The 20,596-nt window shown below is 42.1% G+C and overlaps 1 protein-coding gene across 2 annotated transcripts; it reads left to right on the top strand.

Moving 5' to 3' along the window:
* Positions 1-16: 16 nt before the first annotated feature.
* On the top strand, positions 17-20,334 carry LOC112569062 (chitin synthase chs-2-like). 2 transcript variants are annotated; one of them, XM_025246715.1, is made up of 21 exons: positions 17-297; positions 4,095-4,392; positions 4,844-5,219; positions 5,556-5,729; positions 6,150-6,765; positions 7,162-7,390; positions 7,980-8,073; positions 8,404-8,594; positions 9,041-9,120; positions 9,641-9,770; positions 10,109-10,262; positions 10,678-10,888; positions 11,908-12,108; positions 12,406-12,632; positions 13,596-13,766; positions 14,045-14,209; positions 14,799-15,070; positions 15,708-15,898; positions 16,751-16,905; positions 17,137-17,296; positions 17,855-20,334. In XM_025246715.1, exons 2-21 carry the CDS (start codon positions 4,109-4,111, stop codon positions 19,051-19,053), a joined length of 5,280 nt encoding a protein of 1,759 aa, XP_025102500.1. In that variant the 5' UTR covers positions 17-297; positions 4,095-4,108; the 3' UTR covers positions 19,054-20,334. The 2 variants fall into 2 exon arrangements, with proteins under 2 accessions (XP_025102500.1, XP_025102509.1); XM_025246724.1 differs by lacking the exons at positions 17-297; positions 4,095-4,392; positions 4,844-5,219; positions 5,556-5,729 and adding an exon at positions 5,934-6,057.
* The last annotated feature ends 262 nt before the right edge of the window (positions 20,335-20,596 follow it).

Raw genomic sequence — 20,596 nt, 5'->3', positions numbered from 1 at the left:
CTCAACTGCAGACCCCGAGAGACAGTTTATCACTGATGGCACAGACAATAGCGGGTACACGGAGGCTACCATCAGCAGCAAGCAGGGACAGGCTACTCTGTGGATTACAAGCTGATTTCAACCTTAAAACCTTATCTACGACCCAAATTAGTGGCTTTGTGTGTTGAAAACAGACTGACTCCATGTGGTGTAGATACGGCCGTGTAAGGAAAAACTACACGGCGGGGACATTGTCTCTGCCTGCACCCTCTACTCGAGATAAAACAAAAAGACAGCCTTGAAAGAACCTTTTCTTCGGTGAGTAAATTCTCCATTTTGTTTGTGATCACTCCAACCTGCGATGCTTAATACCAGAGCCATGATTGCAGTTTTCGCAGTTTCTTAAAGACGACAACAAAACCCAAAATAATTTCTCGACTTTGGTCTGGCTTTGTATATTTCCCCTGGAGGATTCTCACACCGCCATCCCTTTCTTGTACATTTTCTATCAATAATTCTCCACTAGAATAACATTGATTTTTAATAAAATTGTGCTGGCAGATAACTTCAATAGCAGCAAAGGTCTACATTTTAACTAAATGTTACCTCAATCATCTTCATACTGGTTTTTCTCTTTCGTTTTGTTTGAATTCGTGAATGCAGTTGACCATTTATCGTCCCTGCCTACATTAGGGTAGTAGAGGATAGAAGATAAAGATTAAAATAAACAAGGATATTAAACACATTTTAGGTAGAGAACCAAATTAACACACTCCGATGAGGGCTTCGAAGTATCTGGTATTGACTGTAGTTATTACTGAAAATGTTGCGATTTATTTCTGATTTTATTTTCCTAGCAATTCACAATTCTTTGTTACATTTTAGTCAAATCTCCATACAAATGGAACAAAGTAGAGGATGTAAGCTTATTTTCTTGGGAAAGACAAAGCACCGCAAGTAATTATCCACCACAACCAACTGTTTTCAAATATTTTTGGAATGTTGAAATAGCGTCTCAATGTTGGCGATGTAGAGGTTGGTGATTATCTGGTGTTCAGGTTTATTCAAAGAGAAAACTGGAAAAGTTGCTGTTATAGGCGAGTTTATTAAGTGTCTTGATTTGCTCCAGAAATAATAGAATTTTATAAAATACAACTAACACGACGAAAGAGATATGTAATACAGCCATCTTTATAAGCGCATCTGTTTATACCAATCTGCCCACCCGCACCCACAAACTCTGTAAATGTAACCGTCTTTATAAGCAATTGAATCTATTTATACCAATTAACCCTCCCCTCCCAAAAAAACCCGACAAAACAGTGGATGTAATAGTTTATCTAGAAATAAATTCACCCACCCGATGAGACAGCTCTGTGGGTGTAACAGTTTTTTCCTGGAAAATGAAAAAAAAACCTGTGCGCAATAAAAATGTATCTCACACCTCTACATCCGTTCACCACTTCTCGTAAGAGGTTTGCTGCTTCCACACTGTCTTTAAAGGAGTGTTTGGTGATTAGATTATCGAAACACTTCTGTGTCTCCCTCAGAGGAATGTACTGTATGCTTAGCCCAATGTGGTTGTCTGGATAATTCATTTCATATTAACTATTCAATTCTTTTATCAACATTTGTTACATTGAGGATTATGAGTTAATTTTGTTGTTTAAATAAAACTTTACCAAAATATTATATTCTGTCTGAAAATAATTAATGTTTTTATTTGGACAAACCTGACCTAGTATTTCCATGCTGATCTCATAAATTATTGTTCATATTTTTCCCCCATGTTATTATGCAGCACAGAATTTTTCTAGAATTTTGCTAGAAAATCTTATGCAACTTTATACAAGTAAATTGTAAATTGACTGAGGTATTTCAAATATTTCGGACCTCACTAATAAGACTGACACGTTGTATCTCTTATCTATCTCATGACTGCGGGTGTGCACCTCACTAAAGATGTTGAGAGCTGATACCACAAACATGACTTTTTATATCCCTGACTGTGGCTGTGTTCACCATGGTGGACTAGTATGACCACTCAATCTGTTGCAATTGGCAAAAAGAAAATTTCAGAAGATATAGGGACTTTGCTTAGTCATGAATAGTGGCAAGAAAAATCATCGGGAAATAGTCTCAAAGACACTGACACAAGATAATTTTACATGATGGTGAAAGTAAGTAGTGTAGAGACAAAAGAGCTCTCGGTTCTAAAACATTACAATGTAAATTTTCATGGCATGCGCGACGCCATGTTAAGATGTTTGAATAGTAGTATAGGGTACAGAGGTGAGCAATTCGAACAAGGATGTGTGGCATTAATGAGCTGCCTTTAATGAATCGGTTGATAGGCATATTTTAGTGGCGGTTTCTGTGCTTCGGTTACAATTAGGCCAGAGGTAAGGTTCATGGTCTTGCGTGCCACCCGAGTAACCCGTTTAAAAAAATTAAATAATTCTTTTGATTGTAATGTATTATGTGTGGTTTGCAAAGTAAAAAAAAAGGCTGAATGGAGAAATAAACATAGCGAAACCGACATATTAGGAATTTACACAATTTGAATATCAGCCACAAAAATCAGTTTCACAAACAACAACAACAAAAAAAAAAAAATCAAAACCCGAAAATAGAGCAAAACGATAACAAGATGGCGGCCGGGTATCGATCATGGGAGTGACCAGCGTCCTTCCACTGGGATGCACTCAGGTCAAACTCTGACGTCACCTCCAAGATGTCTGCTCGTCTTACAGGCACAAGATGGCTGGTGTGACTTTGTGTTTGCTTGAGTAAGTAGGGGCAGAAGCTCGGTAATTATCAGCACTGTTCTCGCTTACATCTCAGGGCAGCTCTCAATCTCGAGCTTCCTGAACGTTATCAGCAGCCACAGCAGGTCAACAGGATCCTTAGCCACAACAGTTTTATCTCCACAGTAATTCTGGCTTTTCTCAATCTCATGTTACTGACGGTCCAACGTGGAAAGTATCTGTTTGAAGAGTATAGGGACACATTTTTGAAGGAGAATTATAGAATTATGGATGTTTAACCATGTCTGCTACCAGACTGGCCGGCTATAAACACCATTGCGGCATTCGGTTTACTGACTGTCGTTATTTTTTTCTGTTGTGGCCAAACGTCGCCATTGTTTGCAGAGTTACTTCCCGCTTTAGATACAAGATGGCGGCGTCACTAGGCAACGAATCATCATCATCATTCCTTGTTACTCCTCAAGGAGCATAGGGCCGCAACAGGCAACGAATACTGTTCTCGATTAACTTGTGATGTGCATGAGTGTTGTCAAGTATTATGACAAGAATTTATATATCAACATCTTTGGCTAAAGTAAATAAACATGGCGGATTACAGTACCACGTCAGATTCACTTCCGCGGAAACAACAGTAGCTACTTCAGGCCCGATGTAAAAAGGTTGGGACTTCACTTTCCACATGGCCTGGCGGGAATCACTGGAGTTTACCACTCCTATAGCCACTAAGCTATTTGATCCCAAAATTTTTTTATAAGAATTGCCAGTTTCACTATCGACACTAATTCTATTGTCAGGGTAATTGTAAAACTACCATAATCTACACCGTATCACTGTTATTTCATAGTTGAGAGGAAATCCCTCTGCCTACCCCATTATTGAAAAAAAAAACAAACAAACAAAAAAAACAACAACAACCAAACAAACAAACAAACAAACAAACAAACAAACAAACAAACAAACAAACAGTGACTAAGACTCGCTTTTATAATCCTTATAGAAATTCAGATATTGTCTGCTCTTGGAGTTATTCATTTTTTTTGTACTGGAGTAAATATTTTATTTACTTCTTTGTTGGTTTCTTTGTGTTTTTTAAAATTACGTGCTGTGTATTCAACACGAATAAGTTGTAGTGTGATATCTATCTACATCATATGTATTAGATAAGCTTTGGTTAAAAATATTTGACTTCTCCCACAATCTAAATTTAGGTCCATTGTTAAAGACCCTCAAGTTTACAACCATCACTAAACAGCATGGGAAAAATTAACACTAGATATATCTTTATAAGAGGTGTATCACTTCAAAATCACTTCTTCGGCAAACCAATTTCTGATCTGTTTTTTCCAGGTGTATTTCAAATCATGGATTCATCTCCAACCATTGTGTTCGTCACATCAGAGAAATCATCGTCGGGGGACGGCTTAGATAACCCTGGCTATGGTGATAGCAATGATTTTCCACCACCTCCCTGCGACAGTGGTTCTGAAGTAAATGACAGCGACAACTGGTCCGTGGCAAAACTAGTAGATGAGAAGTTCATTGACGATGCCTCCACCGCGACTGACTACGCCATGGATGGTGCATCCGGCGGGTCTGAAGAGATCAACTCCAGATTCCGCGACTTTGAAGACTTTGAAGGCGGAGGGTAAAATAATGTTTTGATTCATCATCATCATCATCATCCATCCATTATCCATCATCATCATCCATCATCATCATCAAGGATCGAATAGACTACACCACCTGTTGTCACACTACGCATTTAGCTAATGGGCATTTTGTTGATATTTACAATTAATTGTCAATCCTTTCCTATGATAAAAGAGAAATTGACATACCAATTTGACAGATAAGACGAAGGAGAAGTAGACAGATGAAAGAGACAAACAGATGAATAAGTTAAAGCAAGAGAGAGAGAGTTGGGTCATGAGAGACAGAGACAGGCATGCAGAGGGAGCCAGCAGAGTACGACATTGACAAGAAGCGACATAAGAATATAATATATATGAAACTAAGCTTTCACTGTTAGAGGAACAGATGACTTCGATCTTGTCACTTGTCATGTTCTCACTTATCCAAAAACTAACATGTTGAAGGGCCATCGGCGATTGGGATGTGTTCGAAGAAAATCCATGGGAAAATTTCGCTCACGCGGACCGGGATTTCTGGTCACGTGTACACGCCATCAGCCGAGTCGTCTTTTGCATCTTTCTTCTCTTGTTCACCATCTTCACATCCTCAATCAGCGTCCTCAGTGTTCTCATCATTGCCTTCAACATTAATGCGACCAGCAAAGCGTTTGCCTTGCCCAGTGGTCAGGTGCTAAGACCCCCCGGTGAGCACGTCGACGTGCGTTGGGTGTGGGCCGCCATTTTAGTGATGACAGCGCCCTATATCTTCACTTTCTGCAAATGCATGATGAGGCTCAGTCTTAAAAGAACAAGGTCGTTGACATGGAGACCACTGCTGCTGGTAAGTAGCAGGGGAGGCGAGTGAGGTCAAATGGCAGTAATTAGAAAGTGGGGGACAGTTTTTCGAGAACGTTTAACCGGAGAGGAATAAATAGGGTGAGTTTGAAATGCTTGCGGAGACTCTGGGATGCAGAGGCTGCAGGTGTGAGGAATATAGAATAGAGGTGGATGAGAAAGCACTGTGTGTTTGTACTGAACCTGATGTGAGGGAGCTATGAAGAAATTGCTGTGTGGGATTTATTATGAATAGTTAAAAGAGAAAAGCTATTTTTATTTGTTCATTCTACAAATGCAGACTTTTGACATAATTTGTTTGTGTTTTTCCCCTTTGTGACAGGCAATGATCATAGAGACGATTCACAGCGTGGGACTAAATGTGTTCATGTTTATGGTAGCACCTAGTTACGATCCTCTGACAGTGCTGATGTTCAGCTTGGCTCCTTCTCTCGTCCCGGCTGCACTTCGCATTTATCGACCGCGGAAGGTGGAAGAACAAGGACAGGAACAGGAAGTACGATCCTTCTCTTTGATGCCTTCTTCTTGTTCTTCTTGTTCTTCTTGCTAGTAGTGATTGACCGCTGGTTAATACCAGTAGTACTGCATTACATCAGAAAATGACGCAATAAACTTTAGATGACGTGTGCGTGACGGTATTATGCAATATGACGCGATATGACGTCATTCTAGGCTTAGTCAGGATGTCGTCACTGGAGACATTTACAGGGTGAGACATAGACAATGGACGACATCAAACATCTTCATAACGAGAGCCAGTAAAAATGTTCATGGTCATATTCGTGTTTAGCTCACCAAGGTACTACACATCAGGAGCTTTTTAGGTCAGTAATAATTTCAGTGTTGACCAGTGACCAATAAGACAGAACAAATATAGTTGAGAAATAACGCCACCATTTCTTTCTATTATCAACAGAAACTTGGATTTAGCATCATAAATGCTCTGGAATTCGTGCTTTCGCTCGGGTATGTTATGATTCTGGGTATCAAGATATACGCGAGCAGTGAAACGATGAACGTTCGAATAGCCGGCCCAGTGTCCTTGACCTTAGTCTCCGTCATCTGGTGGGACAACTTCGTTCCGGTCTTGGAATCCTGGAAGACTGCACGGCGATATGAAATCCGCCACATGCGCAAGTTGAAGATTAAAGAAGGTTTCATGGCCGGAAGCGTCCTCTTCCGCGCCAAATACTCCATCAAAGACCGGCGCACGAAAATAGACGCCATCTGTTCCGTGTGGAAAATCCTCCTCAACCTCTTGATTCCTTTGATCCTGCTGTCGGCCAGCGGAGGAAACAGCTGCGTGTCCACTTTTTTCCTTGTCACCGACAAAACCGACAGCGGCTGCGTGTTGTGGACAGGAGGTCTGGGCCTCGCGAACGGTCGACCTCACGACTGGTGCAAAGCTTTCTTGCCGTTCGCGGTCGCTGGAGTCTGCATCCTCACCAGCTTCGCCGCCTACAAAGCAGCACAGGTGTCGTGCAAAATCAATGCCCAGCAGCCTTGTTTCTCCCTTCCACTGCTTCTGACAGGTAGGCACTGACAACTGCTCTTCATTCATAGCTCTTTATAAACCCTTTTTTTTCTTGAGGGAAGGGGTGTCTTTCCGAATGTCTTACACACAACTTAATTACATCCACCCTCCTTTGCCACATTTGACATCTTTATTTGATGACGATGCCTTCATTTATGTCTAGCCGTGGGACTTCGACATGTTATGTAAAGAAAGTTTCTTGTCTTTGTTTGGGTTTTTGTTGTTTTACTTTGATGGTTTGTTGTTGTTTCTGTGACAAGTAGTTTCGATGATAAAAGAAACTCTAAAGCAAATCTTTACAAACTGCAAATTCTCGTTATGTGTGTGTGTGCTCATGCACGTCTGCGCGCGGCCGTATGCCTGTGTACGTGTGTTCACATGTTTTCTTCCAAAGTGCCCGTCACATTTGTCATCTCACTGGCGATGTACCGGAAGCATTTCTCCCTCCTTGGTTGTTCCGTTCTCTGGCCAACCCTTGGTCCCAACAACACATTGCTGGACCTGCTGAAAGAGTACTCCAGGGAGTACTGGCTGCCCATCATCTTTGGGGGCATTCTTCAGATGGCCTTGACCTGCTCTCACGTCTGGACTCCTTCTGCAGAAAGAGTGGCATCCACAGACAAGTAAGTCTCGCTGTCTCCAAAACCTTTTATTGCATCGCTGCTAATGAACAATCATTTGTATTAAACGCTCTTTAGTAAAAATAAGGATTTTTTCCTTGGAAAATTCCAAAGTATCATCTTTATACTAATTTTTAGGCTTTAATTCATTTTCTCTTAAGCCTGGTACGATTTCTTCTTGTCGCGAGACAATGGTTCGGGGTTGATGGGCTTCTTTGTGGGGTTAAGGAACTTTACTTATGGCGAGGAGATGGAGGTAGTCTGACGTATAGTGTCTCAGACCTCAGATGACTTCCAACATTATTGTAACCTCTACCCATTATGCAAATGCAAATGAGAAAATTTAGCAGGAAATAGTGCACGATCTCAACATTTTTGCAGAAGAGACTTGTTCTGTTGAGTCAGCACATTTGCGTTGTTGTTGTTGTTGTTGTTGTTGTTGTTGTTGTTGTTGTTGTTGTTCAGGCTTAATAAAAATCTAGGAAGCATTTGAAGCGAATCAGCTAAAAGTCAAGCAAAGCACAAATCACTAATCTGTTTCAAAGCCCATTACTATTCGTTTTACAGTGAAACCTGTTTACACGATTTACAGATTGTTCGTTCGTCCCATGTTTTGCGGGATCCTCTTTGTCCAGTCCATGCTGTTCAGTCGGGCTGTCGACGATCATGAAACACCCAGTGCAACGGTAACTTTCAATATTACTCATGGGAATTGCTGATGTCGGTACATTAAAATGTACTGAAGTTTGTAGGTACGTAGGTAGATTCAGATAATTACGGGTATGTGCAAGAGCTGCTAAGGCAGGGGCATGGTTTTCTCAGTCACTCATTACCATTCAGTCACTAGAGTGAGTGAATGAGCGAGGTTTGAGTCAGACAGACACGAGAGTTATGCACCATGTCTTATGCATGAAGTGTCACTAATGTCTACTCAATCTCTATACACACTCAAATGTACTGGTTGACCCTGATGCATGAGGCAGAAAGTCTATAGGAATACTTGACTTTGCTGCCAGAAAACCAAGAAAGCCAACACGGAGAACGACAACTGGACCACGCGCTTGCAGTCGATGACAGCCGACACAGACAAGGAGGAGGAAATCGAAGAGCAGATGAAGCATGCACGCTTTCCGCGTATCTACGCATGCGCGACGATGTGGCACGAGACTGCCCGAGAAATGACGCAGCTTCTGAAATCGCTCTTCCGGTTCGTAACTCTCCCTCCTTCATACACAGTATTTCGCTTACAGCACTTATTCCCTTTGAACCTTGTATACCTCCTCGATCATTTAGTCTGTAAACAGATGAAGGTGATGCATCAGTAATACTATTTGTTATTTAACTTTTAATGTGATGTTTGAATGATCCAGTATGTTCCACTGTTTTTTCAAGGTAAGTTTTTATTTATTTGTTTGTGTGTGTGTGTGTGTGTGTACGCCTGTCTGTTTGACGAATACGTTTAATCAGTCGATCGGTCTATCGGTTGCTATGCCTGCTCATTCATGCGTCCGTTCCTCAGTCTGTCTACTTGTATACTTCTATTTATATTGTAAACGATTTCAGGTAACCAGCCTCGTGTATCACAATCTATAAGTAAACTTTGGGAACAGTGATGAAATGGTCTAACTTTGTATTATTTTTTTATGTTCTTAGAATGGATTGTGATCAGTTCGCAAGATCTTGCATGTGGAAGCGTTTTAATATTGTTGACAAGGACTTTTACCATTACGAAGGTTGGTAAGATTATGGTCTGTTTACTTCTTTTTAAATTCTATACTAATCATTCTTTTCTTTCTCTCAGGATTTTTCTTTGATAATCTTTAATATTCGTCCCCATTCCCTCTTGCTCTTCAATCCTTAATCTTCATCTATACACTTTTGAGGAAATGGGGTATAATTATTTTATTCTTATTATTGATGGTTAGATGGGATGGAAGTATGTTTACATGCTAACAGAAATACAAAGGATCTTCCTGGCTGAAAGGTAGCCAAATACGCAACCCACCCAAATACATATATAACAGAAAAAGAGATGGATAGAAAATAAATTGGTAGCCTGTGTCTGAATGAGTTACAGTGGTAAAGCAAAAATTTAGAGAAATGAACATCTTCTAACACAGATGAATATTTGTCCAGTCAATTGTTTTAATGTAAAAAAAAGTGTCACAATACACAAAGAAATATTTTTATGACAAAGGTTCTAAACCTGTATTGTAATCAACGATCTTGCGACCTATCTCTCTCTGTGTGCAGCTCATATTTTCTTTGACGATGCTTTTAAGAAGATCAACCCTGATGCCACTTCGGATAACTATACTGACTCGGATTTTGTCGTCAATGACTATGTGAAGCAATTCACCAGTGTCGTGGATGAGGCTTCACAGTACGAAAAATAAGTCGTTTATCAGACCTGAAATCACAATGATTTCGGAAGTACTGTTGATTTGTGTTTTGTATCTCCTCTCTCTCTCTCCCTATCCTTCTGTGTGTCACTCTCTTTCTCTCTTTGTGTGTGTGTGCTGGCGCTTTACAGAGGAAAACTCCTAGTTCTAAGTGGTGTTGACCCCCTCCACAATTTTCTCGGCAGTAAACACAGTCTGCGCGCGCGATCTACGACTGAATGAATACAAAGAAATACGTGCGCCTGCACAGTGAGCATTAGAACTGATTGCCGGGATACAAATACTGACCTGTGACTTGTGACCTCTCTGTCTCACACAGATCTGTCTACCCCCCAAGAGTGTCGGTCTCACCTCCAACCAAGATCATTACGCCGTACGGAGGACGTCTGACATATGACCTTCCTGGAGGGAACCCAATGGTTGTCCATCTGAAAAACAAATATCTTATCCGCCACAAGAAACGCTGGAGCCAGGTGAGTACAGAGAGCTCCAGATCATGGACGCACGATATGCGAACATGACTGTATGCTTTCGATTTGACAATATGCGAGTTTGGGTGAATCCATTCTATCATGCCTTTAACGTTTGTCCATCAGCTCTTGTGTAATAAGGTTTTATACTTCACTGTTGTCTGAATGGAGGGAGGGAAAAGGGGGAAGTTGATAGCCGGATGGTGAAGCACTGTTGTCGGAGGCTGGAAGGTTAGGTAAAGTTGGTTCGATACCCGCATGACGCAGCTTTTTTTGAGCACTCATTTCCTAACACCAGAAAGGTCATGGGGTCAACGCTTCCCTATATTTCTCTAGCTAGGGAGCAGATTTTAGGTGAGATACTTCCGCTTCTGCGCGATGGGTGAAGCACATGTATTAGCTGCTCTCGTATCAACAGGTGATGTACATGTATTACCTGCTGTCGTACCGACTGTTGCTGGGAGAAGGTTCAAAGTCCTCAAAGAAAAGACTGGCAGACAACACATTCCTTCTCGCCCTAGACGGCGACGTCGACTTCTACCCGGATGCCGTGCAGCTGCTAGTGGACCGCATGAAGAGAAGCAGCCACGTGGGCGCCGCGTGCGGCAGAATCCACCCTATCGGATCAGGTGTGGACTCGCTTCATCTTTGCACTCGTCGTCTTTGTCGATGATTTTTACTTGCGCTATCGCCCTCAACCCTGTTGTCACCCAAAGTGGGGAAAATAACGTTTTTTTTTAAATTATTATTTTGAGGGGAGAGTGGGCAGACAAGGTAATAAAAACAACAGGAGGTTGTTTTCGACCGTAGATGGGACATACATAGATAAAAGAGAAGGAAGCGGAGGATTAGGGATGGGAGAATGTAGGCGACGTAAGGTCACGCAGTGTGACCCTTGTTTATTCACTGGCGTCAGGAACATTTTACCCTCGTTGCTACCTCTCTGGGGTTAATGATATGTACGAATGAGTGCATATAGGGCAGTAGAAGAGATATAGCTACACTACCTTGTAAGAGAGAGAGAGCAGGCAAGAGAGAGAGATGGTTCTGTTTGCAATATATATATATGTACGAGTGAGTGTATATAGTTTTGTACTAATAGGGTATAACTACAGGTTGCTAAAGTGTTGTGTCAGTTTGTGTGGGTGTGTGTGGGTGGGGTGGGGGAGGAAGAAACGTGATGTGCATGTATCAATGTATGTGTTTTTGTGTCGGTATTCTTTATGTTAACTTAGTCTATTTAACACTAGATTAACACGACAGGATGGAATTCCTTATGGTTCTTGTCAGCATCGTTATTGTTCTCGAGTTATCATTCCTTTCATACCCGAGTTGTCTGCCCCGTGTTTCCCGACGCATTTTTGCAGCACCGAGTGAAGTGAAACGTTGCAAACTAATCTTCGTTACATTAACAATAAAACGATAACTCGGCTCAGCACTAGTACTTCAAAACAGCTCCTTTGTTTGTGCAATATTTTGGTTTCCTGGAGATGGAAGGACTTTAGTGATCACCGTGTAGGTGCGTCCCGTTCATCACAATGGATGAAAGCAGTAAATGACATCTGAATGCTGCATTGTGTATCTGTAGGTGCCTCAGATATCCTTGGTTGCGATAGTATGTATGTAACCTGTCGTACCCGTGTTACAGGTTTGATGGTCTGGTATCAGAAGTTTGAGTACGCCGTCAGTCATTGGCTGCAGAAGGCCACAGAGCACGTCTTCGGCTGTGTCCTGTGCAGTCCCGGATGTTTCTCCCTCTTCCGGGGATCAGCACTCATGGAAGACAATGTCATCAAGAGATACGCTAAGAAGGCCACAAATGCCAGACACGCCGTACAGTATGATATGGGTACATGTCGGGAACATAGCGCCACCTACACTCATATGTTAATATTGTTACCTAATTTTATTCTAAAGTAATGCAACTAAAAGAGCTAAAATTTATGAGTATTACACACCATTAATACAATTATCTTACACATAACAAAAAGGATCTTACAGTTACTAGCAATGGGTTTTAAATAATTCTCCCTTTTTTTATTAAATTATCCCTGTATTTCATTTGTAAACGTCATGAACATGTCTGTACTCCTTAAAACAATAACAGCAAGAGGTGAAAGGTTGTTGTTGTTGTTGTTTGTACCAGGGGAAGACCGTTGGCTGTGCACCCTGCTCCTGCAGCAGGGCAAGCGAGTGGAATACGCTGCGGCAGCAGATGCCCTGACCTTCTGTCCTGACGACTTCGGCGAGTTCTTCACCCAGCGTCGTCGCTGGACGCCGTCCACAATGGCCAACATCTTGAACCTGCTGTCCGACTGGCGCCACATCACGAAGGTCAACAGCAGCATCTCCTTCCCTTTCATCGTGTATCAGGTAACATTCCTGACATCCAGACAACTTTTTTATTGAAAAGGGTTTTGAAATCAGCGGGCGGACATTTCAAGTCAGCATTTGTATTAAGAACAACAGGTCTCTCTTAGACCTCTGTAGTAATATTACTCATGCTGTAAAATGAAACTCTGTATTTGAACAAGTTTCCTTCTTTCTTTCTTTTGTTCTCCTCCTTTTTATTTCCTTCTCCTGTCCCCTTTCTCCTTCCTCCACCTACTTTCTTCTGTTTTCTTTTCCTCCTTCTCGTTTTCCTTCTTCCCCTCCTTCTTCTTGTGACAGCTGATTTCCTTACCTCTAGTTGCGTGTTGACGGGCTGGATTTGTTTGTCTGAGTTGGTGATAGAGGGGACACGACTGCAAAAGGTGTTGTGTTTGACTGTATAAGACGTTTCTAAATTTCATATTTCATTCACAAGAAAAAGACGCGGTAACATCTACAGTCTCGCGCGCGTGCTGCCCGTGTCCTGACGTCATTGTAGTATGAGGGTGCTGTTGTCGTTACCCTTCGTTAACATAGTATGGTCCAGGCTCTTCCACTAGCTTTAATCGTGAATTGTCTATTTTGTGGGGAGGGGGAGGGCTTCGTAGTGATAATAACAAGTCTTTTTTATGAACAAGCATTTCAACAGTTTACTTTGGTAGCCAACTGTTCAAGTCTATTTTTAACTTATTTTTATGCACCTGACAGCAAGTTGTCCAAGTCAATATGAGCCATTATTTATTTACATGATAGCAGTTTGGAGCTATCAGCAACTTTCGCCTTAGACTCTAGCAAGTCTGCAACAAATTTTAACACTGAGGCGTAGTAACGGAAGACACTTTTATCCTAATACATTGATACATGTGAGGTTCATCGGTCAGTCCTCAAACTCTCATGTAGTACATACGTAACCGCACACGCACTCACACTCTTTCTCTCTCACCCATACAAGGTTTTATGCTGCAGACATTTCTCTTCGTCTCTTCGATTCTCACGCCGGGGACCATCTTCCTCCTCATCTTCGGGGCCATCAACACAGCCTACCCGGAGCTGCCACTCTACGTCGCCATGCTGCTGAACTTCGCTCCTGTTCTCGTCTTTATCATCTTGTGCTTCGTCGCCCGAAGCGAAATCCAGGTACAGGTGTACGAGACCCTGACCTGCAGTTACCTCCTGCTGTTTACTACATAAAGACCTTAGTCGGCTTAGTGAGACGGTGGCGACATGTCTGTGCCACTGGGGAACATGTTCGGAGGGCTTAAAAGAACAATCATAAAATCAGTATATCAACATATTGAAGAACTTGGTTTGCACGTCACAATGTCGCCGAGCGCCATGAGCGCCATGTAGTTCCTCATTAACGGATGTGAGTGTCATTAACTTTCACCTGTTTGTTTTTGTTTGTTTTGTTTCAGATCGCTTACGCCACGATTCTGTCCACCGTGTACTCGCTAGTGATGATGATCGTGCTGGTGGGTCTCCTCCGCCAGATACAGGAGAGTGGCCTGTGTTCTGTCACCGCCATCTTCTTCCTCGGCATCGCTGTCGTCTTCGCCACTACAGCTATTCTGCATCCTCAGGTAAGAGTTGACAGCCTTAGTTGCAGCCTTGCAGTCGCAGGTAAGCCATTGCAACTTAACATTCTGGTTTGCAAAGAGGCATTGCAACCTTTCATCAGGCAGGATATTACATCCTTCCAGTCGTAAGTATTATAATGGAAGGATGAATAATATTTATCTATACAGGCAGGACTCTACAGTCACAGTTAAGACTTTCAAACATCACAATCACAAGAAAGACATTACAGATTTATTTAAGTAAGACAATTAAGATATCTAGTCCTAGGTGAGAATGGCAAGTTGACTAATCCCAATAACCTCATCACAACATCGAGCTGACGTTCATTAGACGTGGGTTAGCTTGTCATGACTGCTCTGAGTTTCTGTTTAACACGTGTGTGTGTGTGTGCATGAATAAGTGAAAGGAATATATGAATAGCTTTACAATGGAATAAATAATAATTTTCGCACTTTCATCGCGCCGCATCACCACCAAGACACCTTTCACTCTCTGCGCTGACCAGTAATAATAAAACGAAATTTGAGCATTAGGTATCTGAATGACTTTTGCTGATTATATTTTCATGCTTTTATTTTATTTTTCTGACAGGAAATGGGAAACATACTCTTCGGTTTACTCTACTTCCTGGCCATTCCCTGTACCTCCATGATTCTTGTCTTCTACGCAGTGGCCAATCTGAACGTCGTCTCGTGGGGGACACGTGACTCCACCACGCCCACCGCGAGAGGTGGCGAGAAGAAAAGCCTGAGCGAGAGGCTGGGTCTGGGGCGCATCAGACGCGTCATCAGTGGGAAGGGGGAACCCGAGGTGGAGAAGAAAGTTACTTCTGACTATACTTTCTCCTTCGGAAACCTGTTCAGGTACGCCGTGCATCCAGGTTCATCATTAAAAGCAAAATTGCAGGTGTTAACACAGATCATCCCAGAAATACAGATGTCCTGTTGCCGCTGCTGCATTAAGTTTCTCAACAAAATATTCCTGAGACTAAATATTTCATAATCCTCAAGGTGACTTATCTACCCTGTCTTGTGACTTTTTCTGCAACAAAGGGAATGATATCTAATAAAAACTCGCGTATCAGTAAGCCACCCCATTCATGCAAGATTTTCATTTTAATTTTCTTCTGAAGAAAAACTTACAGGCCAACAAACAGTGGACGCACACGCAAAGGAAACATACACACATTCGAGGGACATTTGATGCATTATTGAATATATGAGTCATGTTTAGCAAATGTTTTGCATGACGGTCGCAGAAAGTATTTGCTATATTTATTCATCTATAGTCGACAATACTCGTCATTTCAGAAAGTCGTTAAGAGTATGAAAACCCTTTAGTTAGAATATCAGCTTTGGTATCTGTAAGCGTTCGGTCGCTGCCTTATCATTGTGAACAAAAGACCAGCTGACGATTATTCGTTACATTTCCGCCTTTGCTTCTGCATTGATTGATTGATTGATTGATTGATTGATTGATTGATTGATTGATTGATTGAAGGTGCATCTGTTGCCCGATCGAGAAAACAGACGACACAGCAGTGAGATTCAGAGACATTGAGAACGCTCTGTATGACCTGCGGCGCGCTATCCTGGACCAGAAAGGACATCCAAGTGAGGACGTCGAGCGGCAGGAACTTTCTTTGGACAAAGAACCAGGCCCTTCTGTCAGCTTCAAAGTCGAACCTGCACGTAAGCAGACGAGAGGGATTAAAATGACCCTGGGATTAATGGAAGACGAATGCTGCTGAAAGACATTTTCAAGCGGTTGGCAGACGGAAGGGACCATGGGTTTTAGAGAAGATGTAGAGAAGGGATGAAATACCTTTTAGAATGCATGTATTAGTGTTGGATTGTTTGCTTTAATGTTTGCCAAGTTTGGGAAAGAATAAAGAATGGGAGAAGTGGGAGAACAAAGGTAGAAAAAATTAACACAACTCCCCGAGACACACACGCGCGCACACACAAGCAAACACCACACATCCCCCACACGTGACGATAAAGATGCGAAGATATAGGAAGGTATGTAGACATTATTGAGTAAATGTTTATGGCGCATACACCTTGTGTAAATCACTCTCTAAGTTGATGAATCAAGATTCAGTGGACGACAGAATTATTCAAACGTGCCCTGAAAACACTTTGGTAAAGAAACATCGCGAGTTTTAGGCCCCAGAGTGCAGTCGTGCTATTATTCCATATCATGTATAACTTTTACTGTGGTACCTGTTGTGCATCTTCTACTGTTCATGTTGTTCCTGTAATTGACTAGCGCTCAGCGTATAACCCTACAGCTGTGATAGATATCTTTGCAAAAATAATAATTATTATTTATATGTATTTATATTATAATTTTTTATTATTATTAAGTCATATATATATATAAATTTATATTATTACAATAGATTTACAGAGTATTCCTACACATTTCACCCACATTATCCCTACATACTTCACACATTTATTTTTGTACACTTGGTACACAATAAGCATGCAGTATAAGGGAAAGACTGTTAGCAGAATCAGTGTTTCTCATTTTCCCAGCCATTCCAGCAATAGAAAAAGATGCGGACAACACTCCTGGTCACCCAGCCACTGATCCTTGGCCTGAAAGCTGGTGGCAGGAAGAAGCCCTGGGTATGGGCCTGGTGGAAGGCCTGCCTCCAAAGGAATCCACTTTCTGGTCGCAGCTCATTGAGGTAAGGACATCTCTGCTTGTGGTAGTGTTGACGGAGAAGACGTGTTGGACACCGTCGACTGTTTGTATACTCTGTTGTTTGAAAAAGTAGTTTATGTGGACTTTGTTGACAGGACGTTACCTTTTTGTAGATTATCTGAACTATTTTCACTGTAAATTAGGCTGCATTCGTTTGCGATTGTGCCAGTAAAATTGCCCTTGCGGATGAATAAAGAAGTTTTGTTGTAATCAGAGGTACCTGAAGCCTCTAGAAATAAGTCAGGAGGAGCAGGAGCAGATGGCCAAGGATCTGACGATGTTGCGCAATAAGGCAGCCATGTTGTTCTTCCTCGGCAACGCTCTCTTCGTCACCATCATCTTCATCCTGGAGTCTGTGTCAGAGTATTCACCAGGTAGGTGGAAAAGGATTTGTTGAGGGCTGTTAGTGCATCATCGTCCTCGTCATCATCATCATGTACCTTTCTTTGCTATGTTTACAGTATAGATGTGTATCTTTAATTATGTCGCTTAAATTTGCTCGGTCTTTTGCAATGTAGAGGAATCTTCTTTGGGAAATTAGCTGATGCACTCACTCAATGCAGTCCTGCATTCATACTTGATATAGCTCTCAAATTAACAAAATCAGACCTCGCTTTCTATCTTCGCTTGGTATTTTTTATTAATACCGATGAGGCAGAATTTATTTCTTAAAATGATTTTCATACTATTTTAAAAAAAACCTCAAACGTTCTAAATCCATCCTGGTCATTATGGTATGAAAAGCCATCAGGAAAGAAATGCAAGGCAAAAATTACAACTTTGTGTGAATGTATACTGGGTTTCTTTTTATTTTGTTTTTGTTTGATGTTTTGTTTTTGTTTGGTTTACGGGGTAGGGAATGTTAAGTTTTGGGGGGGGGAATTATTAGAGAAATTCATACCTTGTCAAATTTTCCTGGACTTCTGTTGCAGGCTTGACAATCCAGCTGCCGTGTGACCAAGGTCACGTTGGACAGAAGATTGAACCTATCTCAGTCGTCTTCACGGTTGTCTTCGGAATCCTGCTCATCTTTCAGTTCTTCGCCATGCTCATCCACCGACTCTCCACCCTGGTTCACATCATCGCCTCCACCACGCTGCAGAAGAAGAATACTGGGAACGAGGCTGAGAACTTCAATCAGTTTGGCTTCTTCGACTTGACCTATGACATCCTGCGCAATCCTTTTCCTGAGGAAATCAGACCAGGGACAGACGCGAGTAGCTCAACTCCCGACAGCGGAGTTCAGTCGAATGACGACACTGCTACAGAAGCATCTCACGATCACATCAAGCAACTCATAAGGAGGCAGACGACTCGTGGACGCAGCTTAAAGGGGCGAAATCTCCAAGAAGTCTTTGAGGAGGGGGTCAAAACTCTAATATTGGGGAATATTGGCGAAAGTTCGGACGACCCAGAACGTGAAGGAAAAGAAGACAAACCTGAAGCAGAAGATGATAAGGATACTAGCCAACAGGTTGAACGTGTAAAGCCCTGGATAAGAAGCAAGTCGATCAAGGCACTAAATGCCATTTCAAGGAACAAATCGATGTTGGAGACCGTGCAACGACGAACGAATGAGGCGGCGCGAAAAAATTGGGAACGAGCGAGACGTTCCTTCATCTCTGAAAGAGCAGGTTCCATGCCAAGGCGGCAAAGGCCGAACTTCGCCAATGTAGTCAAACAGGCTATAGAGCACGAGCGGAAAGGCGGATCGACGGAAGGAGAGACGAGTCCAGTAAAAAAGGAAAGGACAAAAAAGAGCGTGCGGATTAAGACTTCAGACGAGCCGGAGCAGAAGCGGTCAGAACAGACGGATTCAGAAGAAAAGCCTGCAGAACCTCAGGCGTCACCGGCAACTGCGGCATCACCAGTGGCTACAGCTAGAGTCAAAAGGATGGATCACACGAGCAAAGTCAAACCTTTCGCAGACAAATGGAAGGATGGTCCCACCCCGATTGCCAGCAGAGGCAAGGTCAAGAAAGCCCGCGCGCCCCCTGTACCTCCAGCCTCAGCCGCCGGAAGGCAAAGACGGGAGGGAGCAGGGGCTGATCGACCCCAGCCTCTTTCGAGCCCCTCAGAGATCGTGGTGCACGTTGCTGACGAACATGCGACAGAGATCACAGAGTTATAGTTAGTGCTGGTGGCTCCATCAAGGCTGAGATTTAAAATACTTTCTCAATTGCCTGAAAATCAGTCAAACTTGCAAAAAGAAGGATTATTTGTAGCTTGCACGTATGTTGTCAGTATGTCGACTGTTTCATTCGTGTTTTCTTTGACATTTGTCTGCCCGCTCACCTGTCGCCGCAAGTTTTTAATTACTTTTCTTGTATTTTAATAATCATTTCCTTACATCGGTCTATCTAACGTTTCCTCATTCCTTCCACTTCCATCTCTCTTCCTCCCCTCATGCCCTCCCCTACCCCCGTTGATCCCTCAACCTTAGCCGGTATGTTGTTCTGTACCTCGTTCGTAGAAAACGTTTTTGAAGAGGTCCTTCAGCTCTGTTTGAGGCTAAGCGCAACAGCAACATACACGTGCACAACAGGCAGGACTGCGGGTGTGTCCGTGAATCAAAGGAACACTTTCTTTCGATATTAATGTTTGCTTACCACCCTGGGTAGAAGCGTTTCGTTTGATTTCAATCAAAAACTTATACCGGCTACTGCCAACGGAAGATTCCAGAACGTGGGCCTTGCTTTTGTGAACAAAACACACTGTGATTGTTACCGTGCACATGACTCTGACTCACTCTTAGTTGTCTCCCGCTGCTGCCTTACGTGAGAGACCAGGGCGGACAACCCACGTCGATTTACCGCCCTTACTTCCGATCATTTGAGATCATTGCTATTTATGATTGTGTGCCATTGATGATTACGATTCAAATTTACTGATAATTATTATTATTTAAATTATTTATTAGAATTTAAACCCATTGTTGCAGAGCCAGACTGATGTCCCTTGTCGCCTCACGTGCCAGATTGATTATAATTATATATATTCATTTTTATTCATATCACAGTTTCTTTTAAGCCTATTATTTTGTTATTTAGACACAAGAGTGCTGGTAACAAAGTCTTGTCTATATTGCTGATAAATCACACTTTTGAGCAAACTTTTTCGCCTATGCGAGTTCATTTTCTGTCATTAGGTTTCACTCTCTCTATTTGTATTAACACCGCCTTTGTCATATCAATATTATCATTGTTCTGTTTAATACCACAATATTAAAGGAAACTATATATTTCCCTCAGAAGTTTTAACACTTTGATAAAGGATTCCCCTTTTTTTCAAATGTAGAGAGGCCATAAAACTTTGTTTTAAAAATGTTTAAAAGTTTATTACCATGCTACTGGCAAAAGAATATTCTCCTGTATGGGCCTACTTCAATTCTATAAACCTCTTTTAAACTGAATTTTTCAATGGTCTTTTTGTTTTGTTTTATATTTGGCTGGCTGTGTGGAAGGATGGTTGGCTAGACTGGTCGCTGTCTGGGCCGTAGGTCTGTCAGTAACTTGTTTTGACACATCAGTGAGATGAAGTCACAAACAATTTCATTTTCCCTTGTCTGCCAAAGTACTTTTAAACGAGGTTTGCTCTGGGAGCGCCCACCCTCTAAAAATGACTAGCATGTGAGGAGCAACACTATACACAGTAACACAGGTGGCAGGTGAACA

The sequence above is a fragment of the Pomacea canaliculata genome, linkage group LG1, assembly GCF_003073045.1.
Source record: "Pomacea canaliculata isolate SZHN2017 linkage group LG1, ASM307304v1, whole genome shotgun sequence".
Lineage (NCBI taxonomy): Eukaryota > Metazoa > Mollusca > Gastropoda > Architaenioglossa > Ampullariidae > Pomacea > Pomacea canaliculata.
The sequence above is the reverse complement of the archived record's forward strand: the minus strand, read 5'-3'. Positions and strand labels throughout refer to the sequence as shown.

Excerpts from the sequence above, each read along its gene's own strand:
- LOC112569062 (XM_025246715.1), top strand. The coding sequence starts at position 4,109 with ATGGATTCATCTCCAACCATTGTGTTCGTCACATCAGAGAAATCATCG. Across the intron at positions 12,633-13,595 it reads TCCCTTTCATCGTGTATCAG|ACATTTCTCTTCGTCTCTTC; the intron begins GTAACATTCCTG and ends TTTATGCTGCAG. Across the intron at positions 14,210-14,798 it reads CAGCTATTCTGCATCCTCAG|GAAATGGGAAACATACTCTT; the intron begins GTAAGAGTTGAC and ends TTTTTCTGACAG.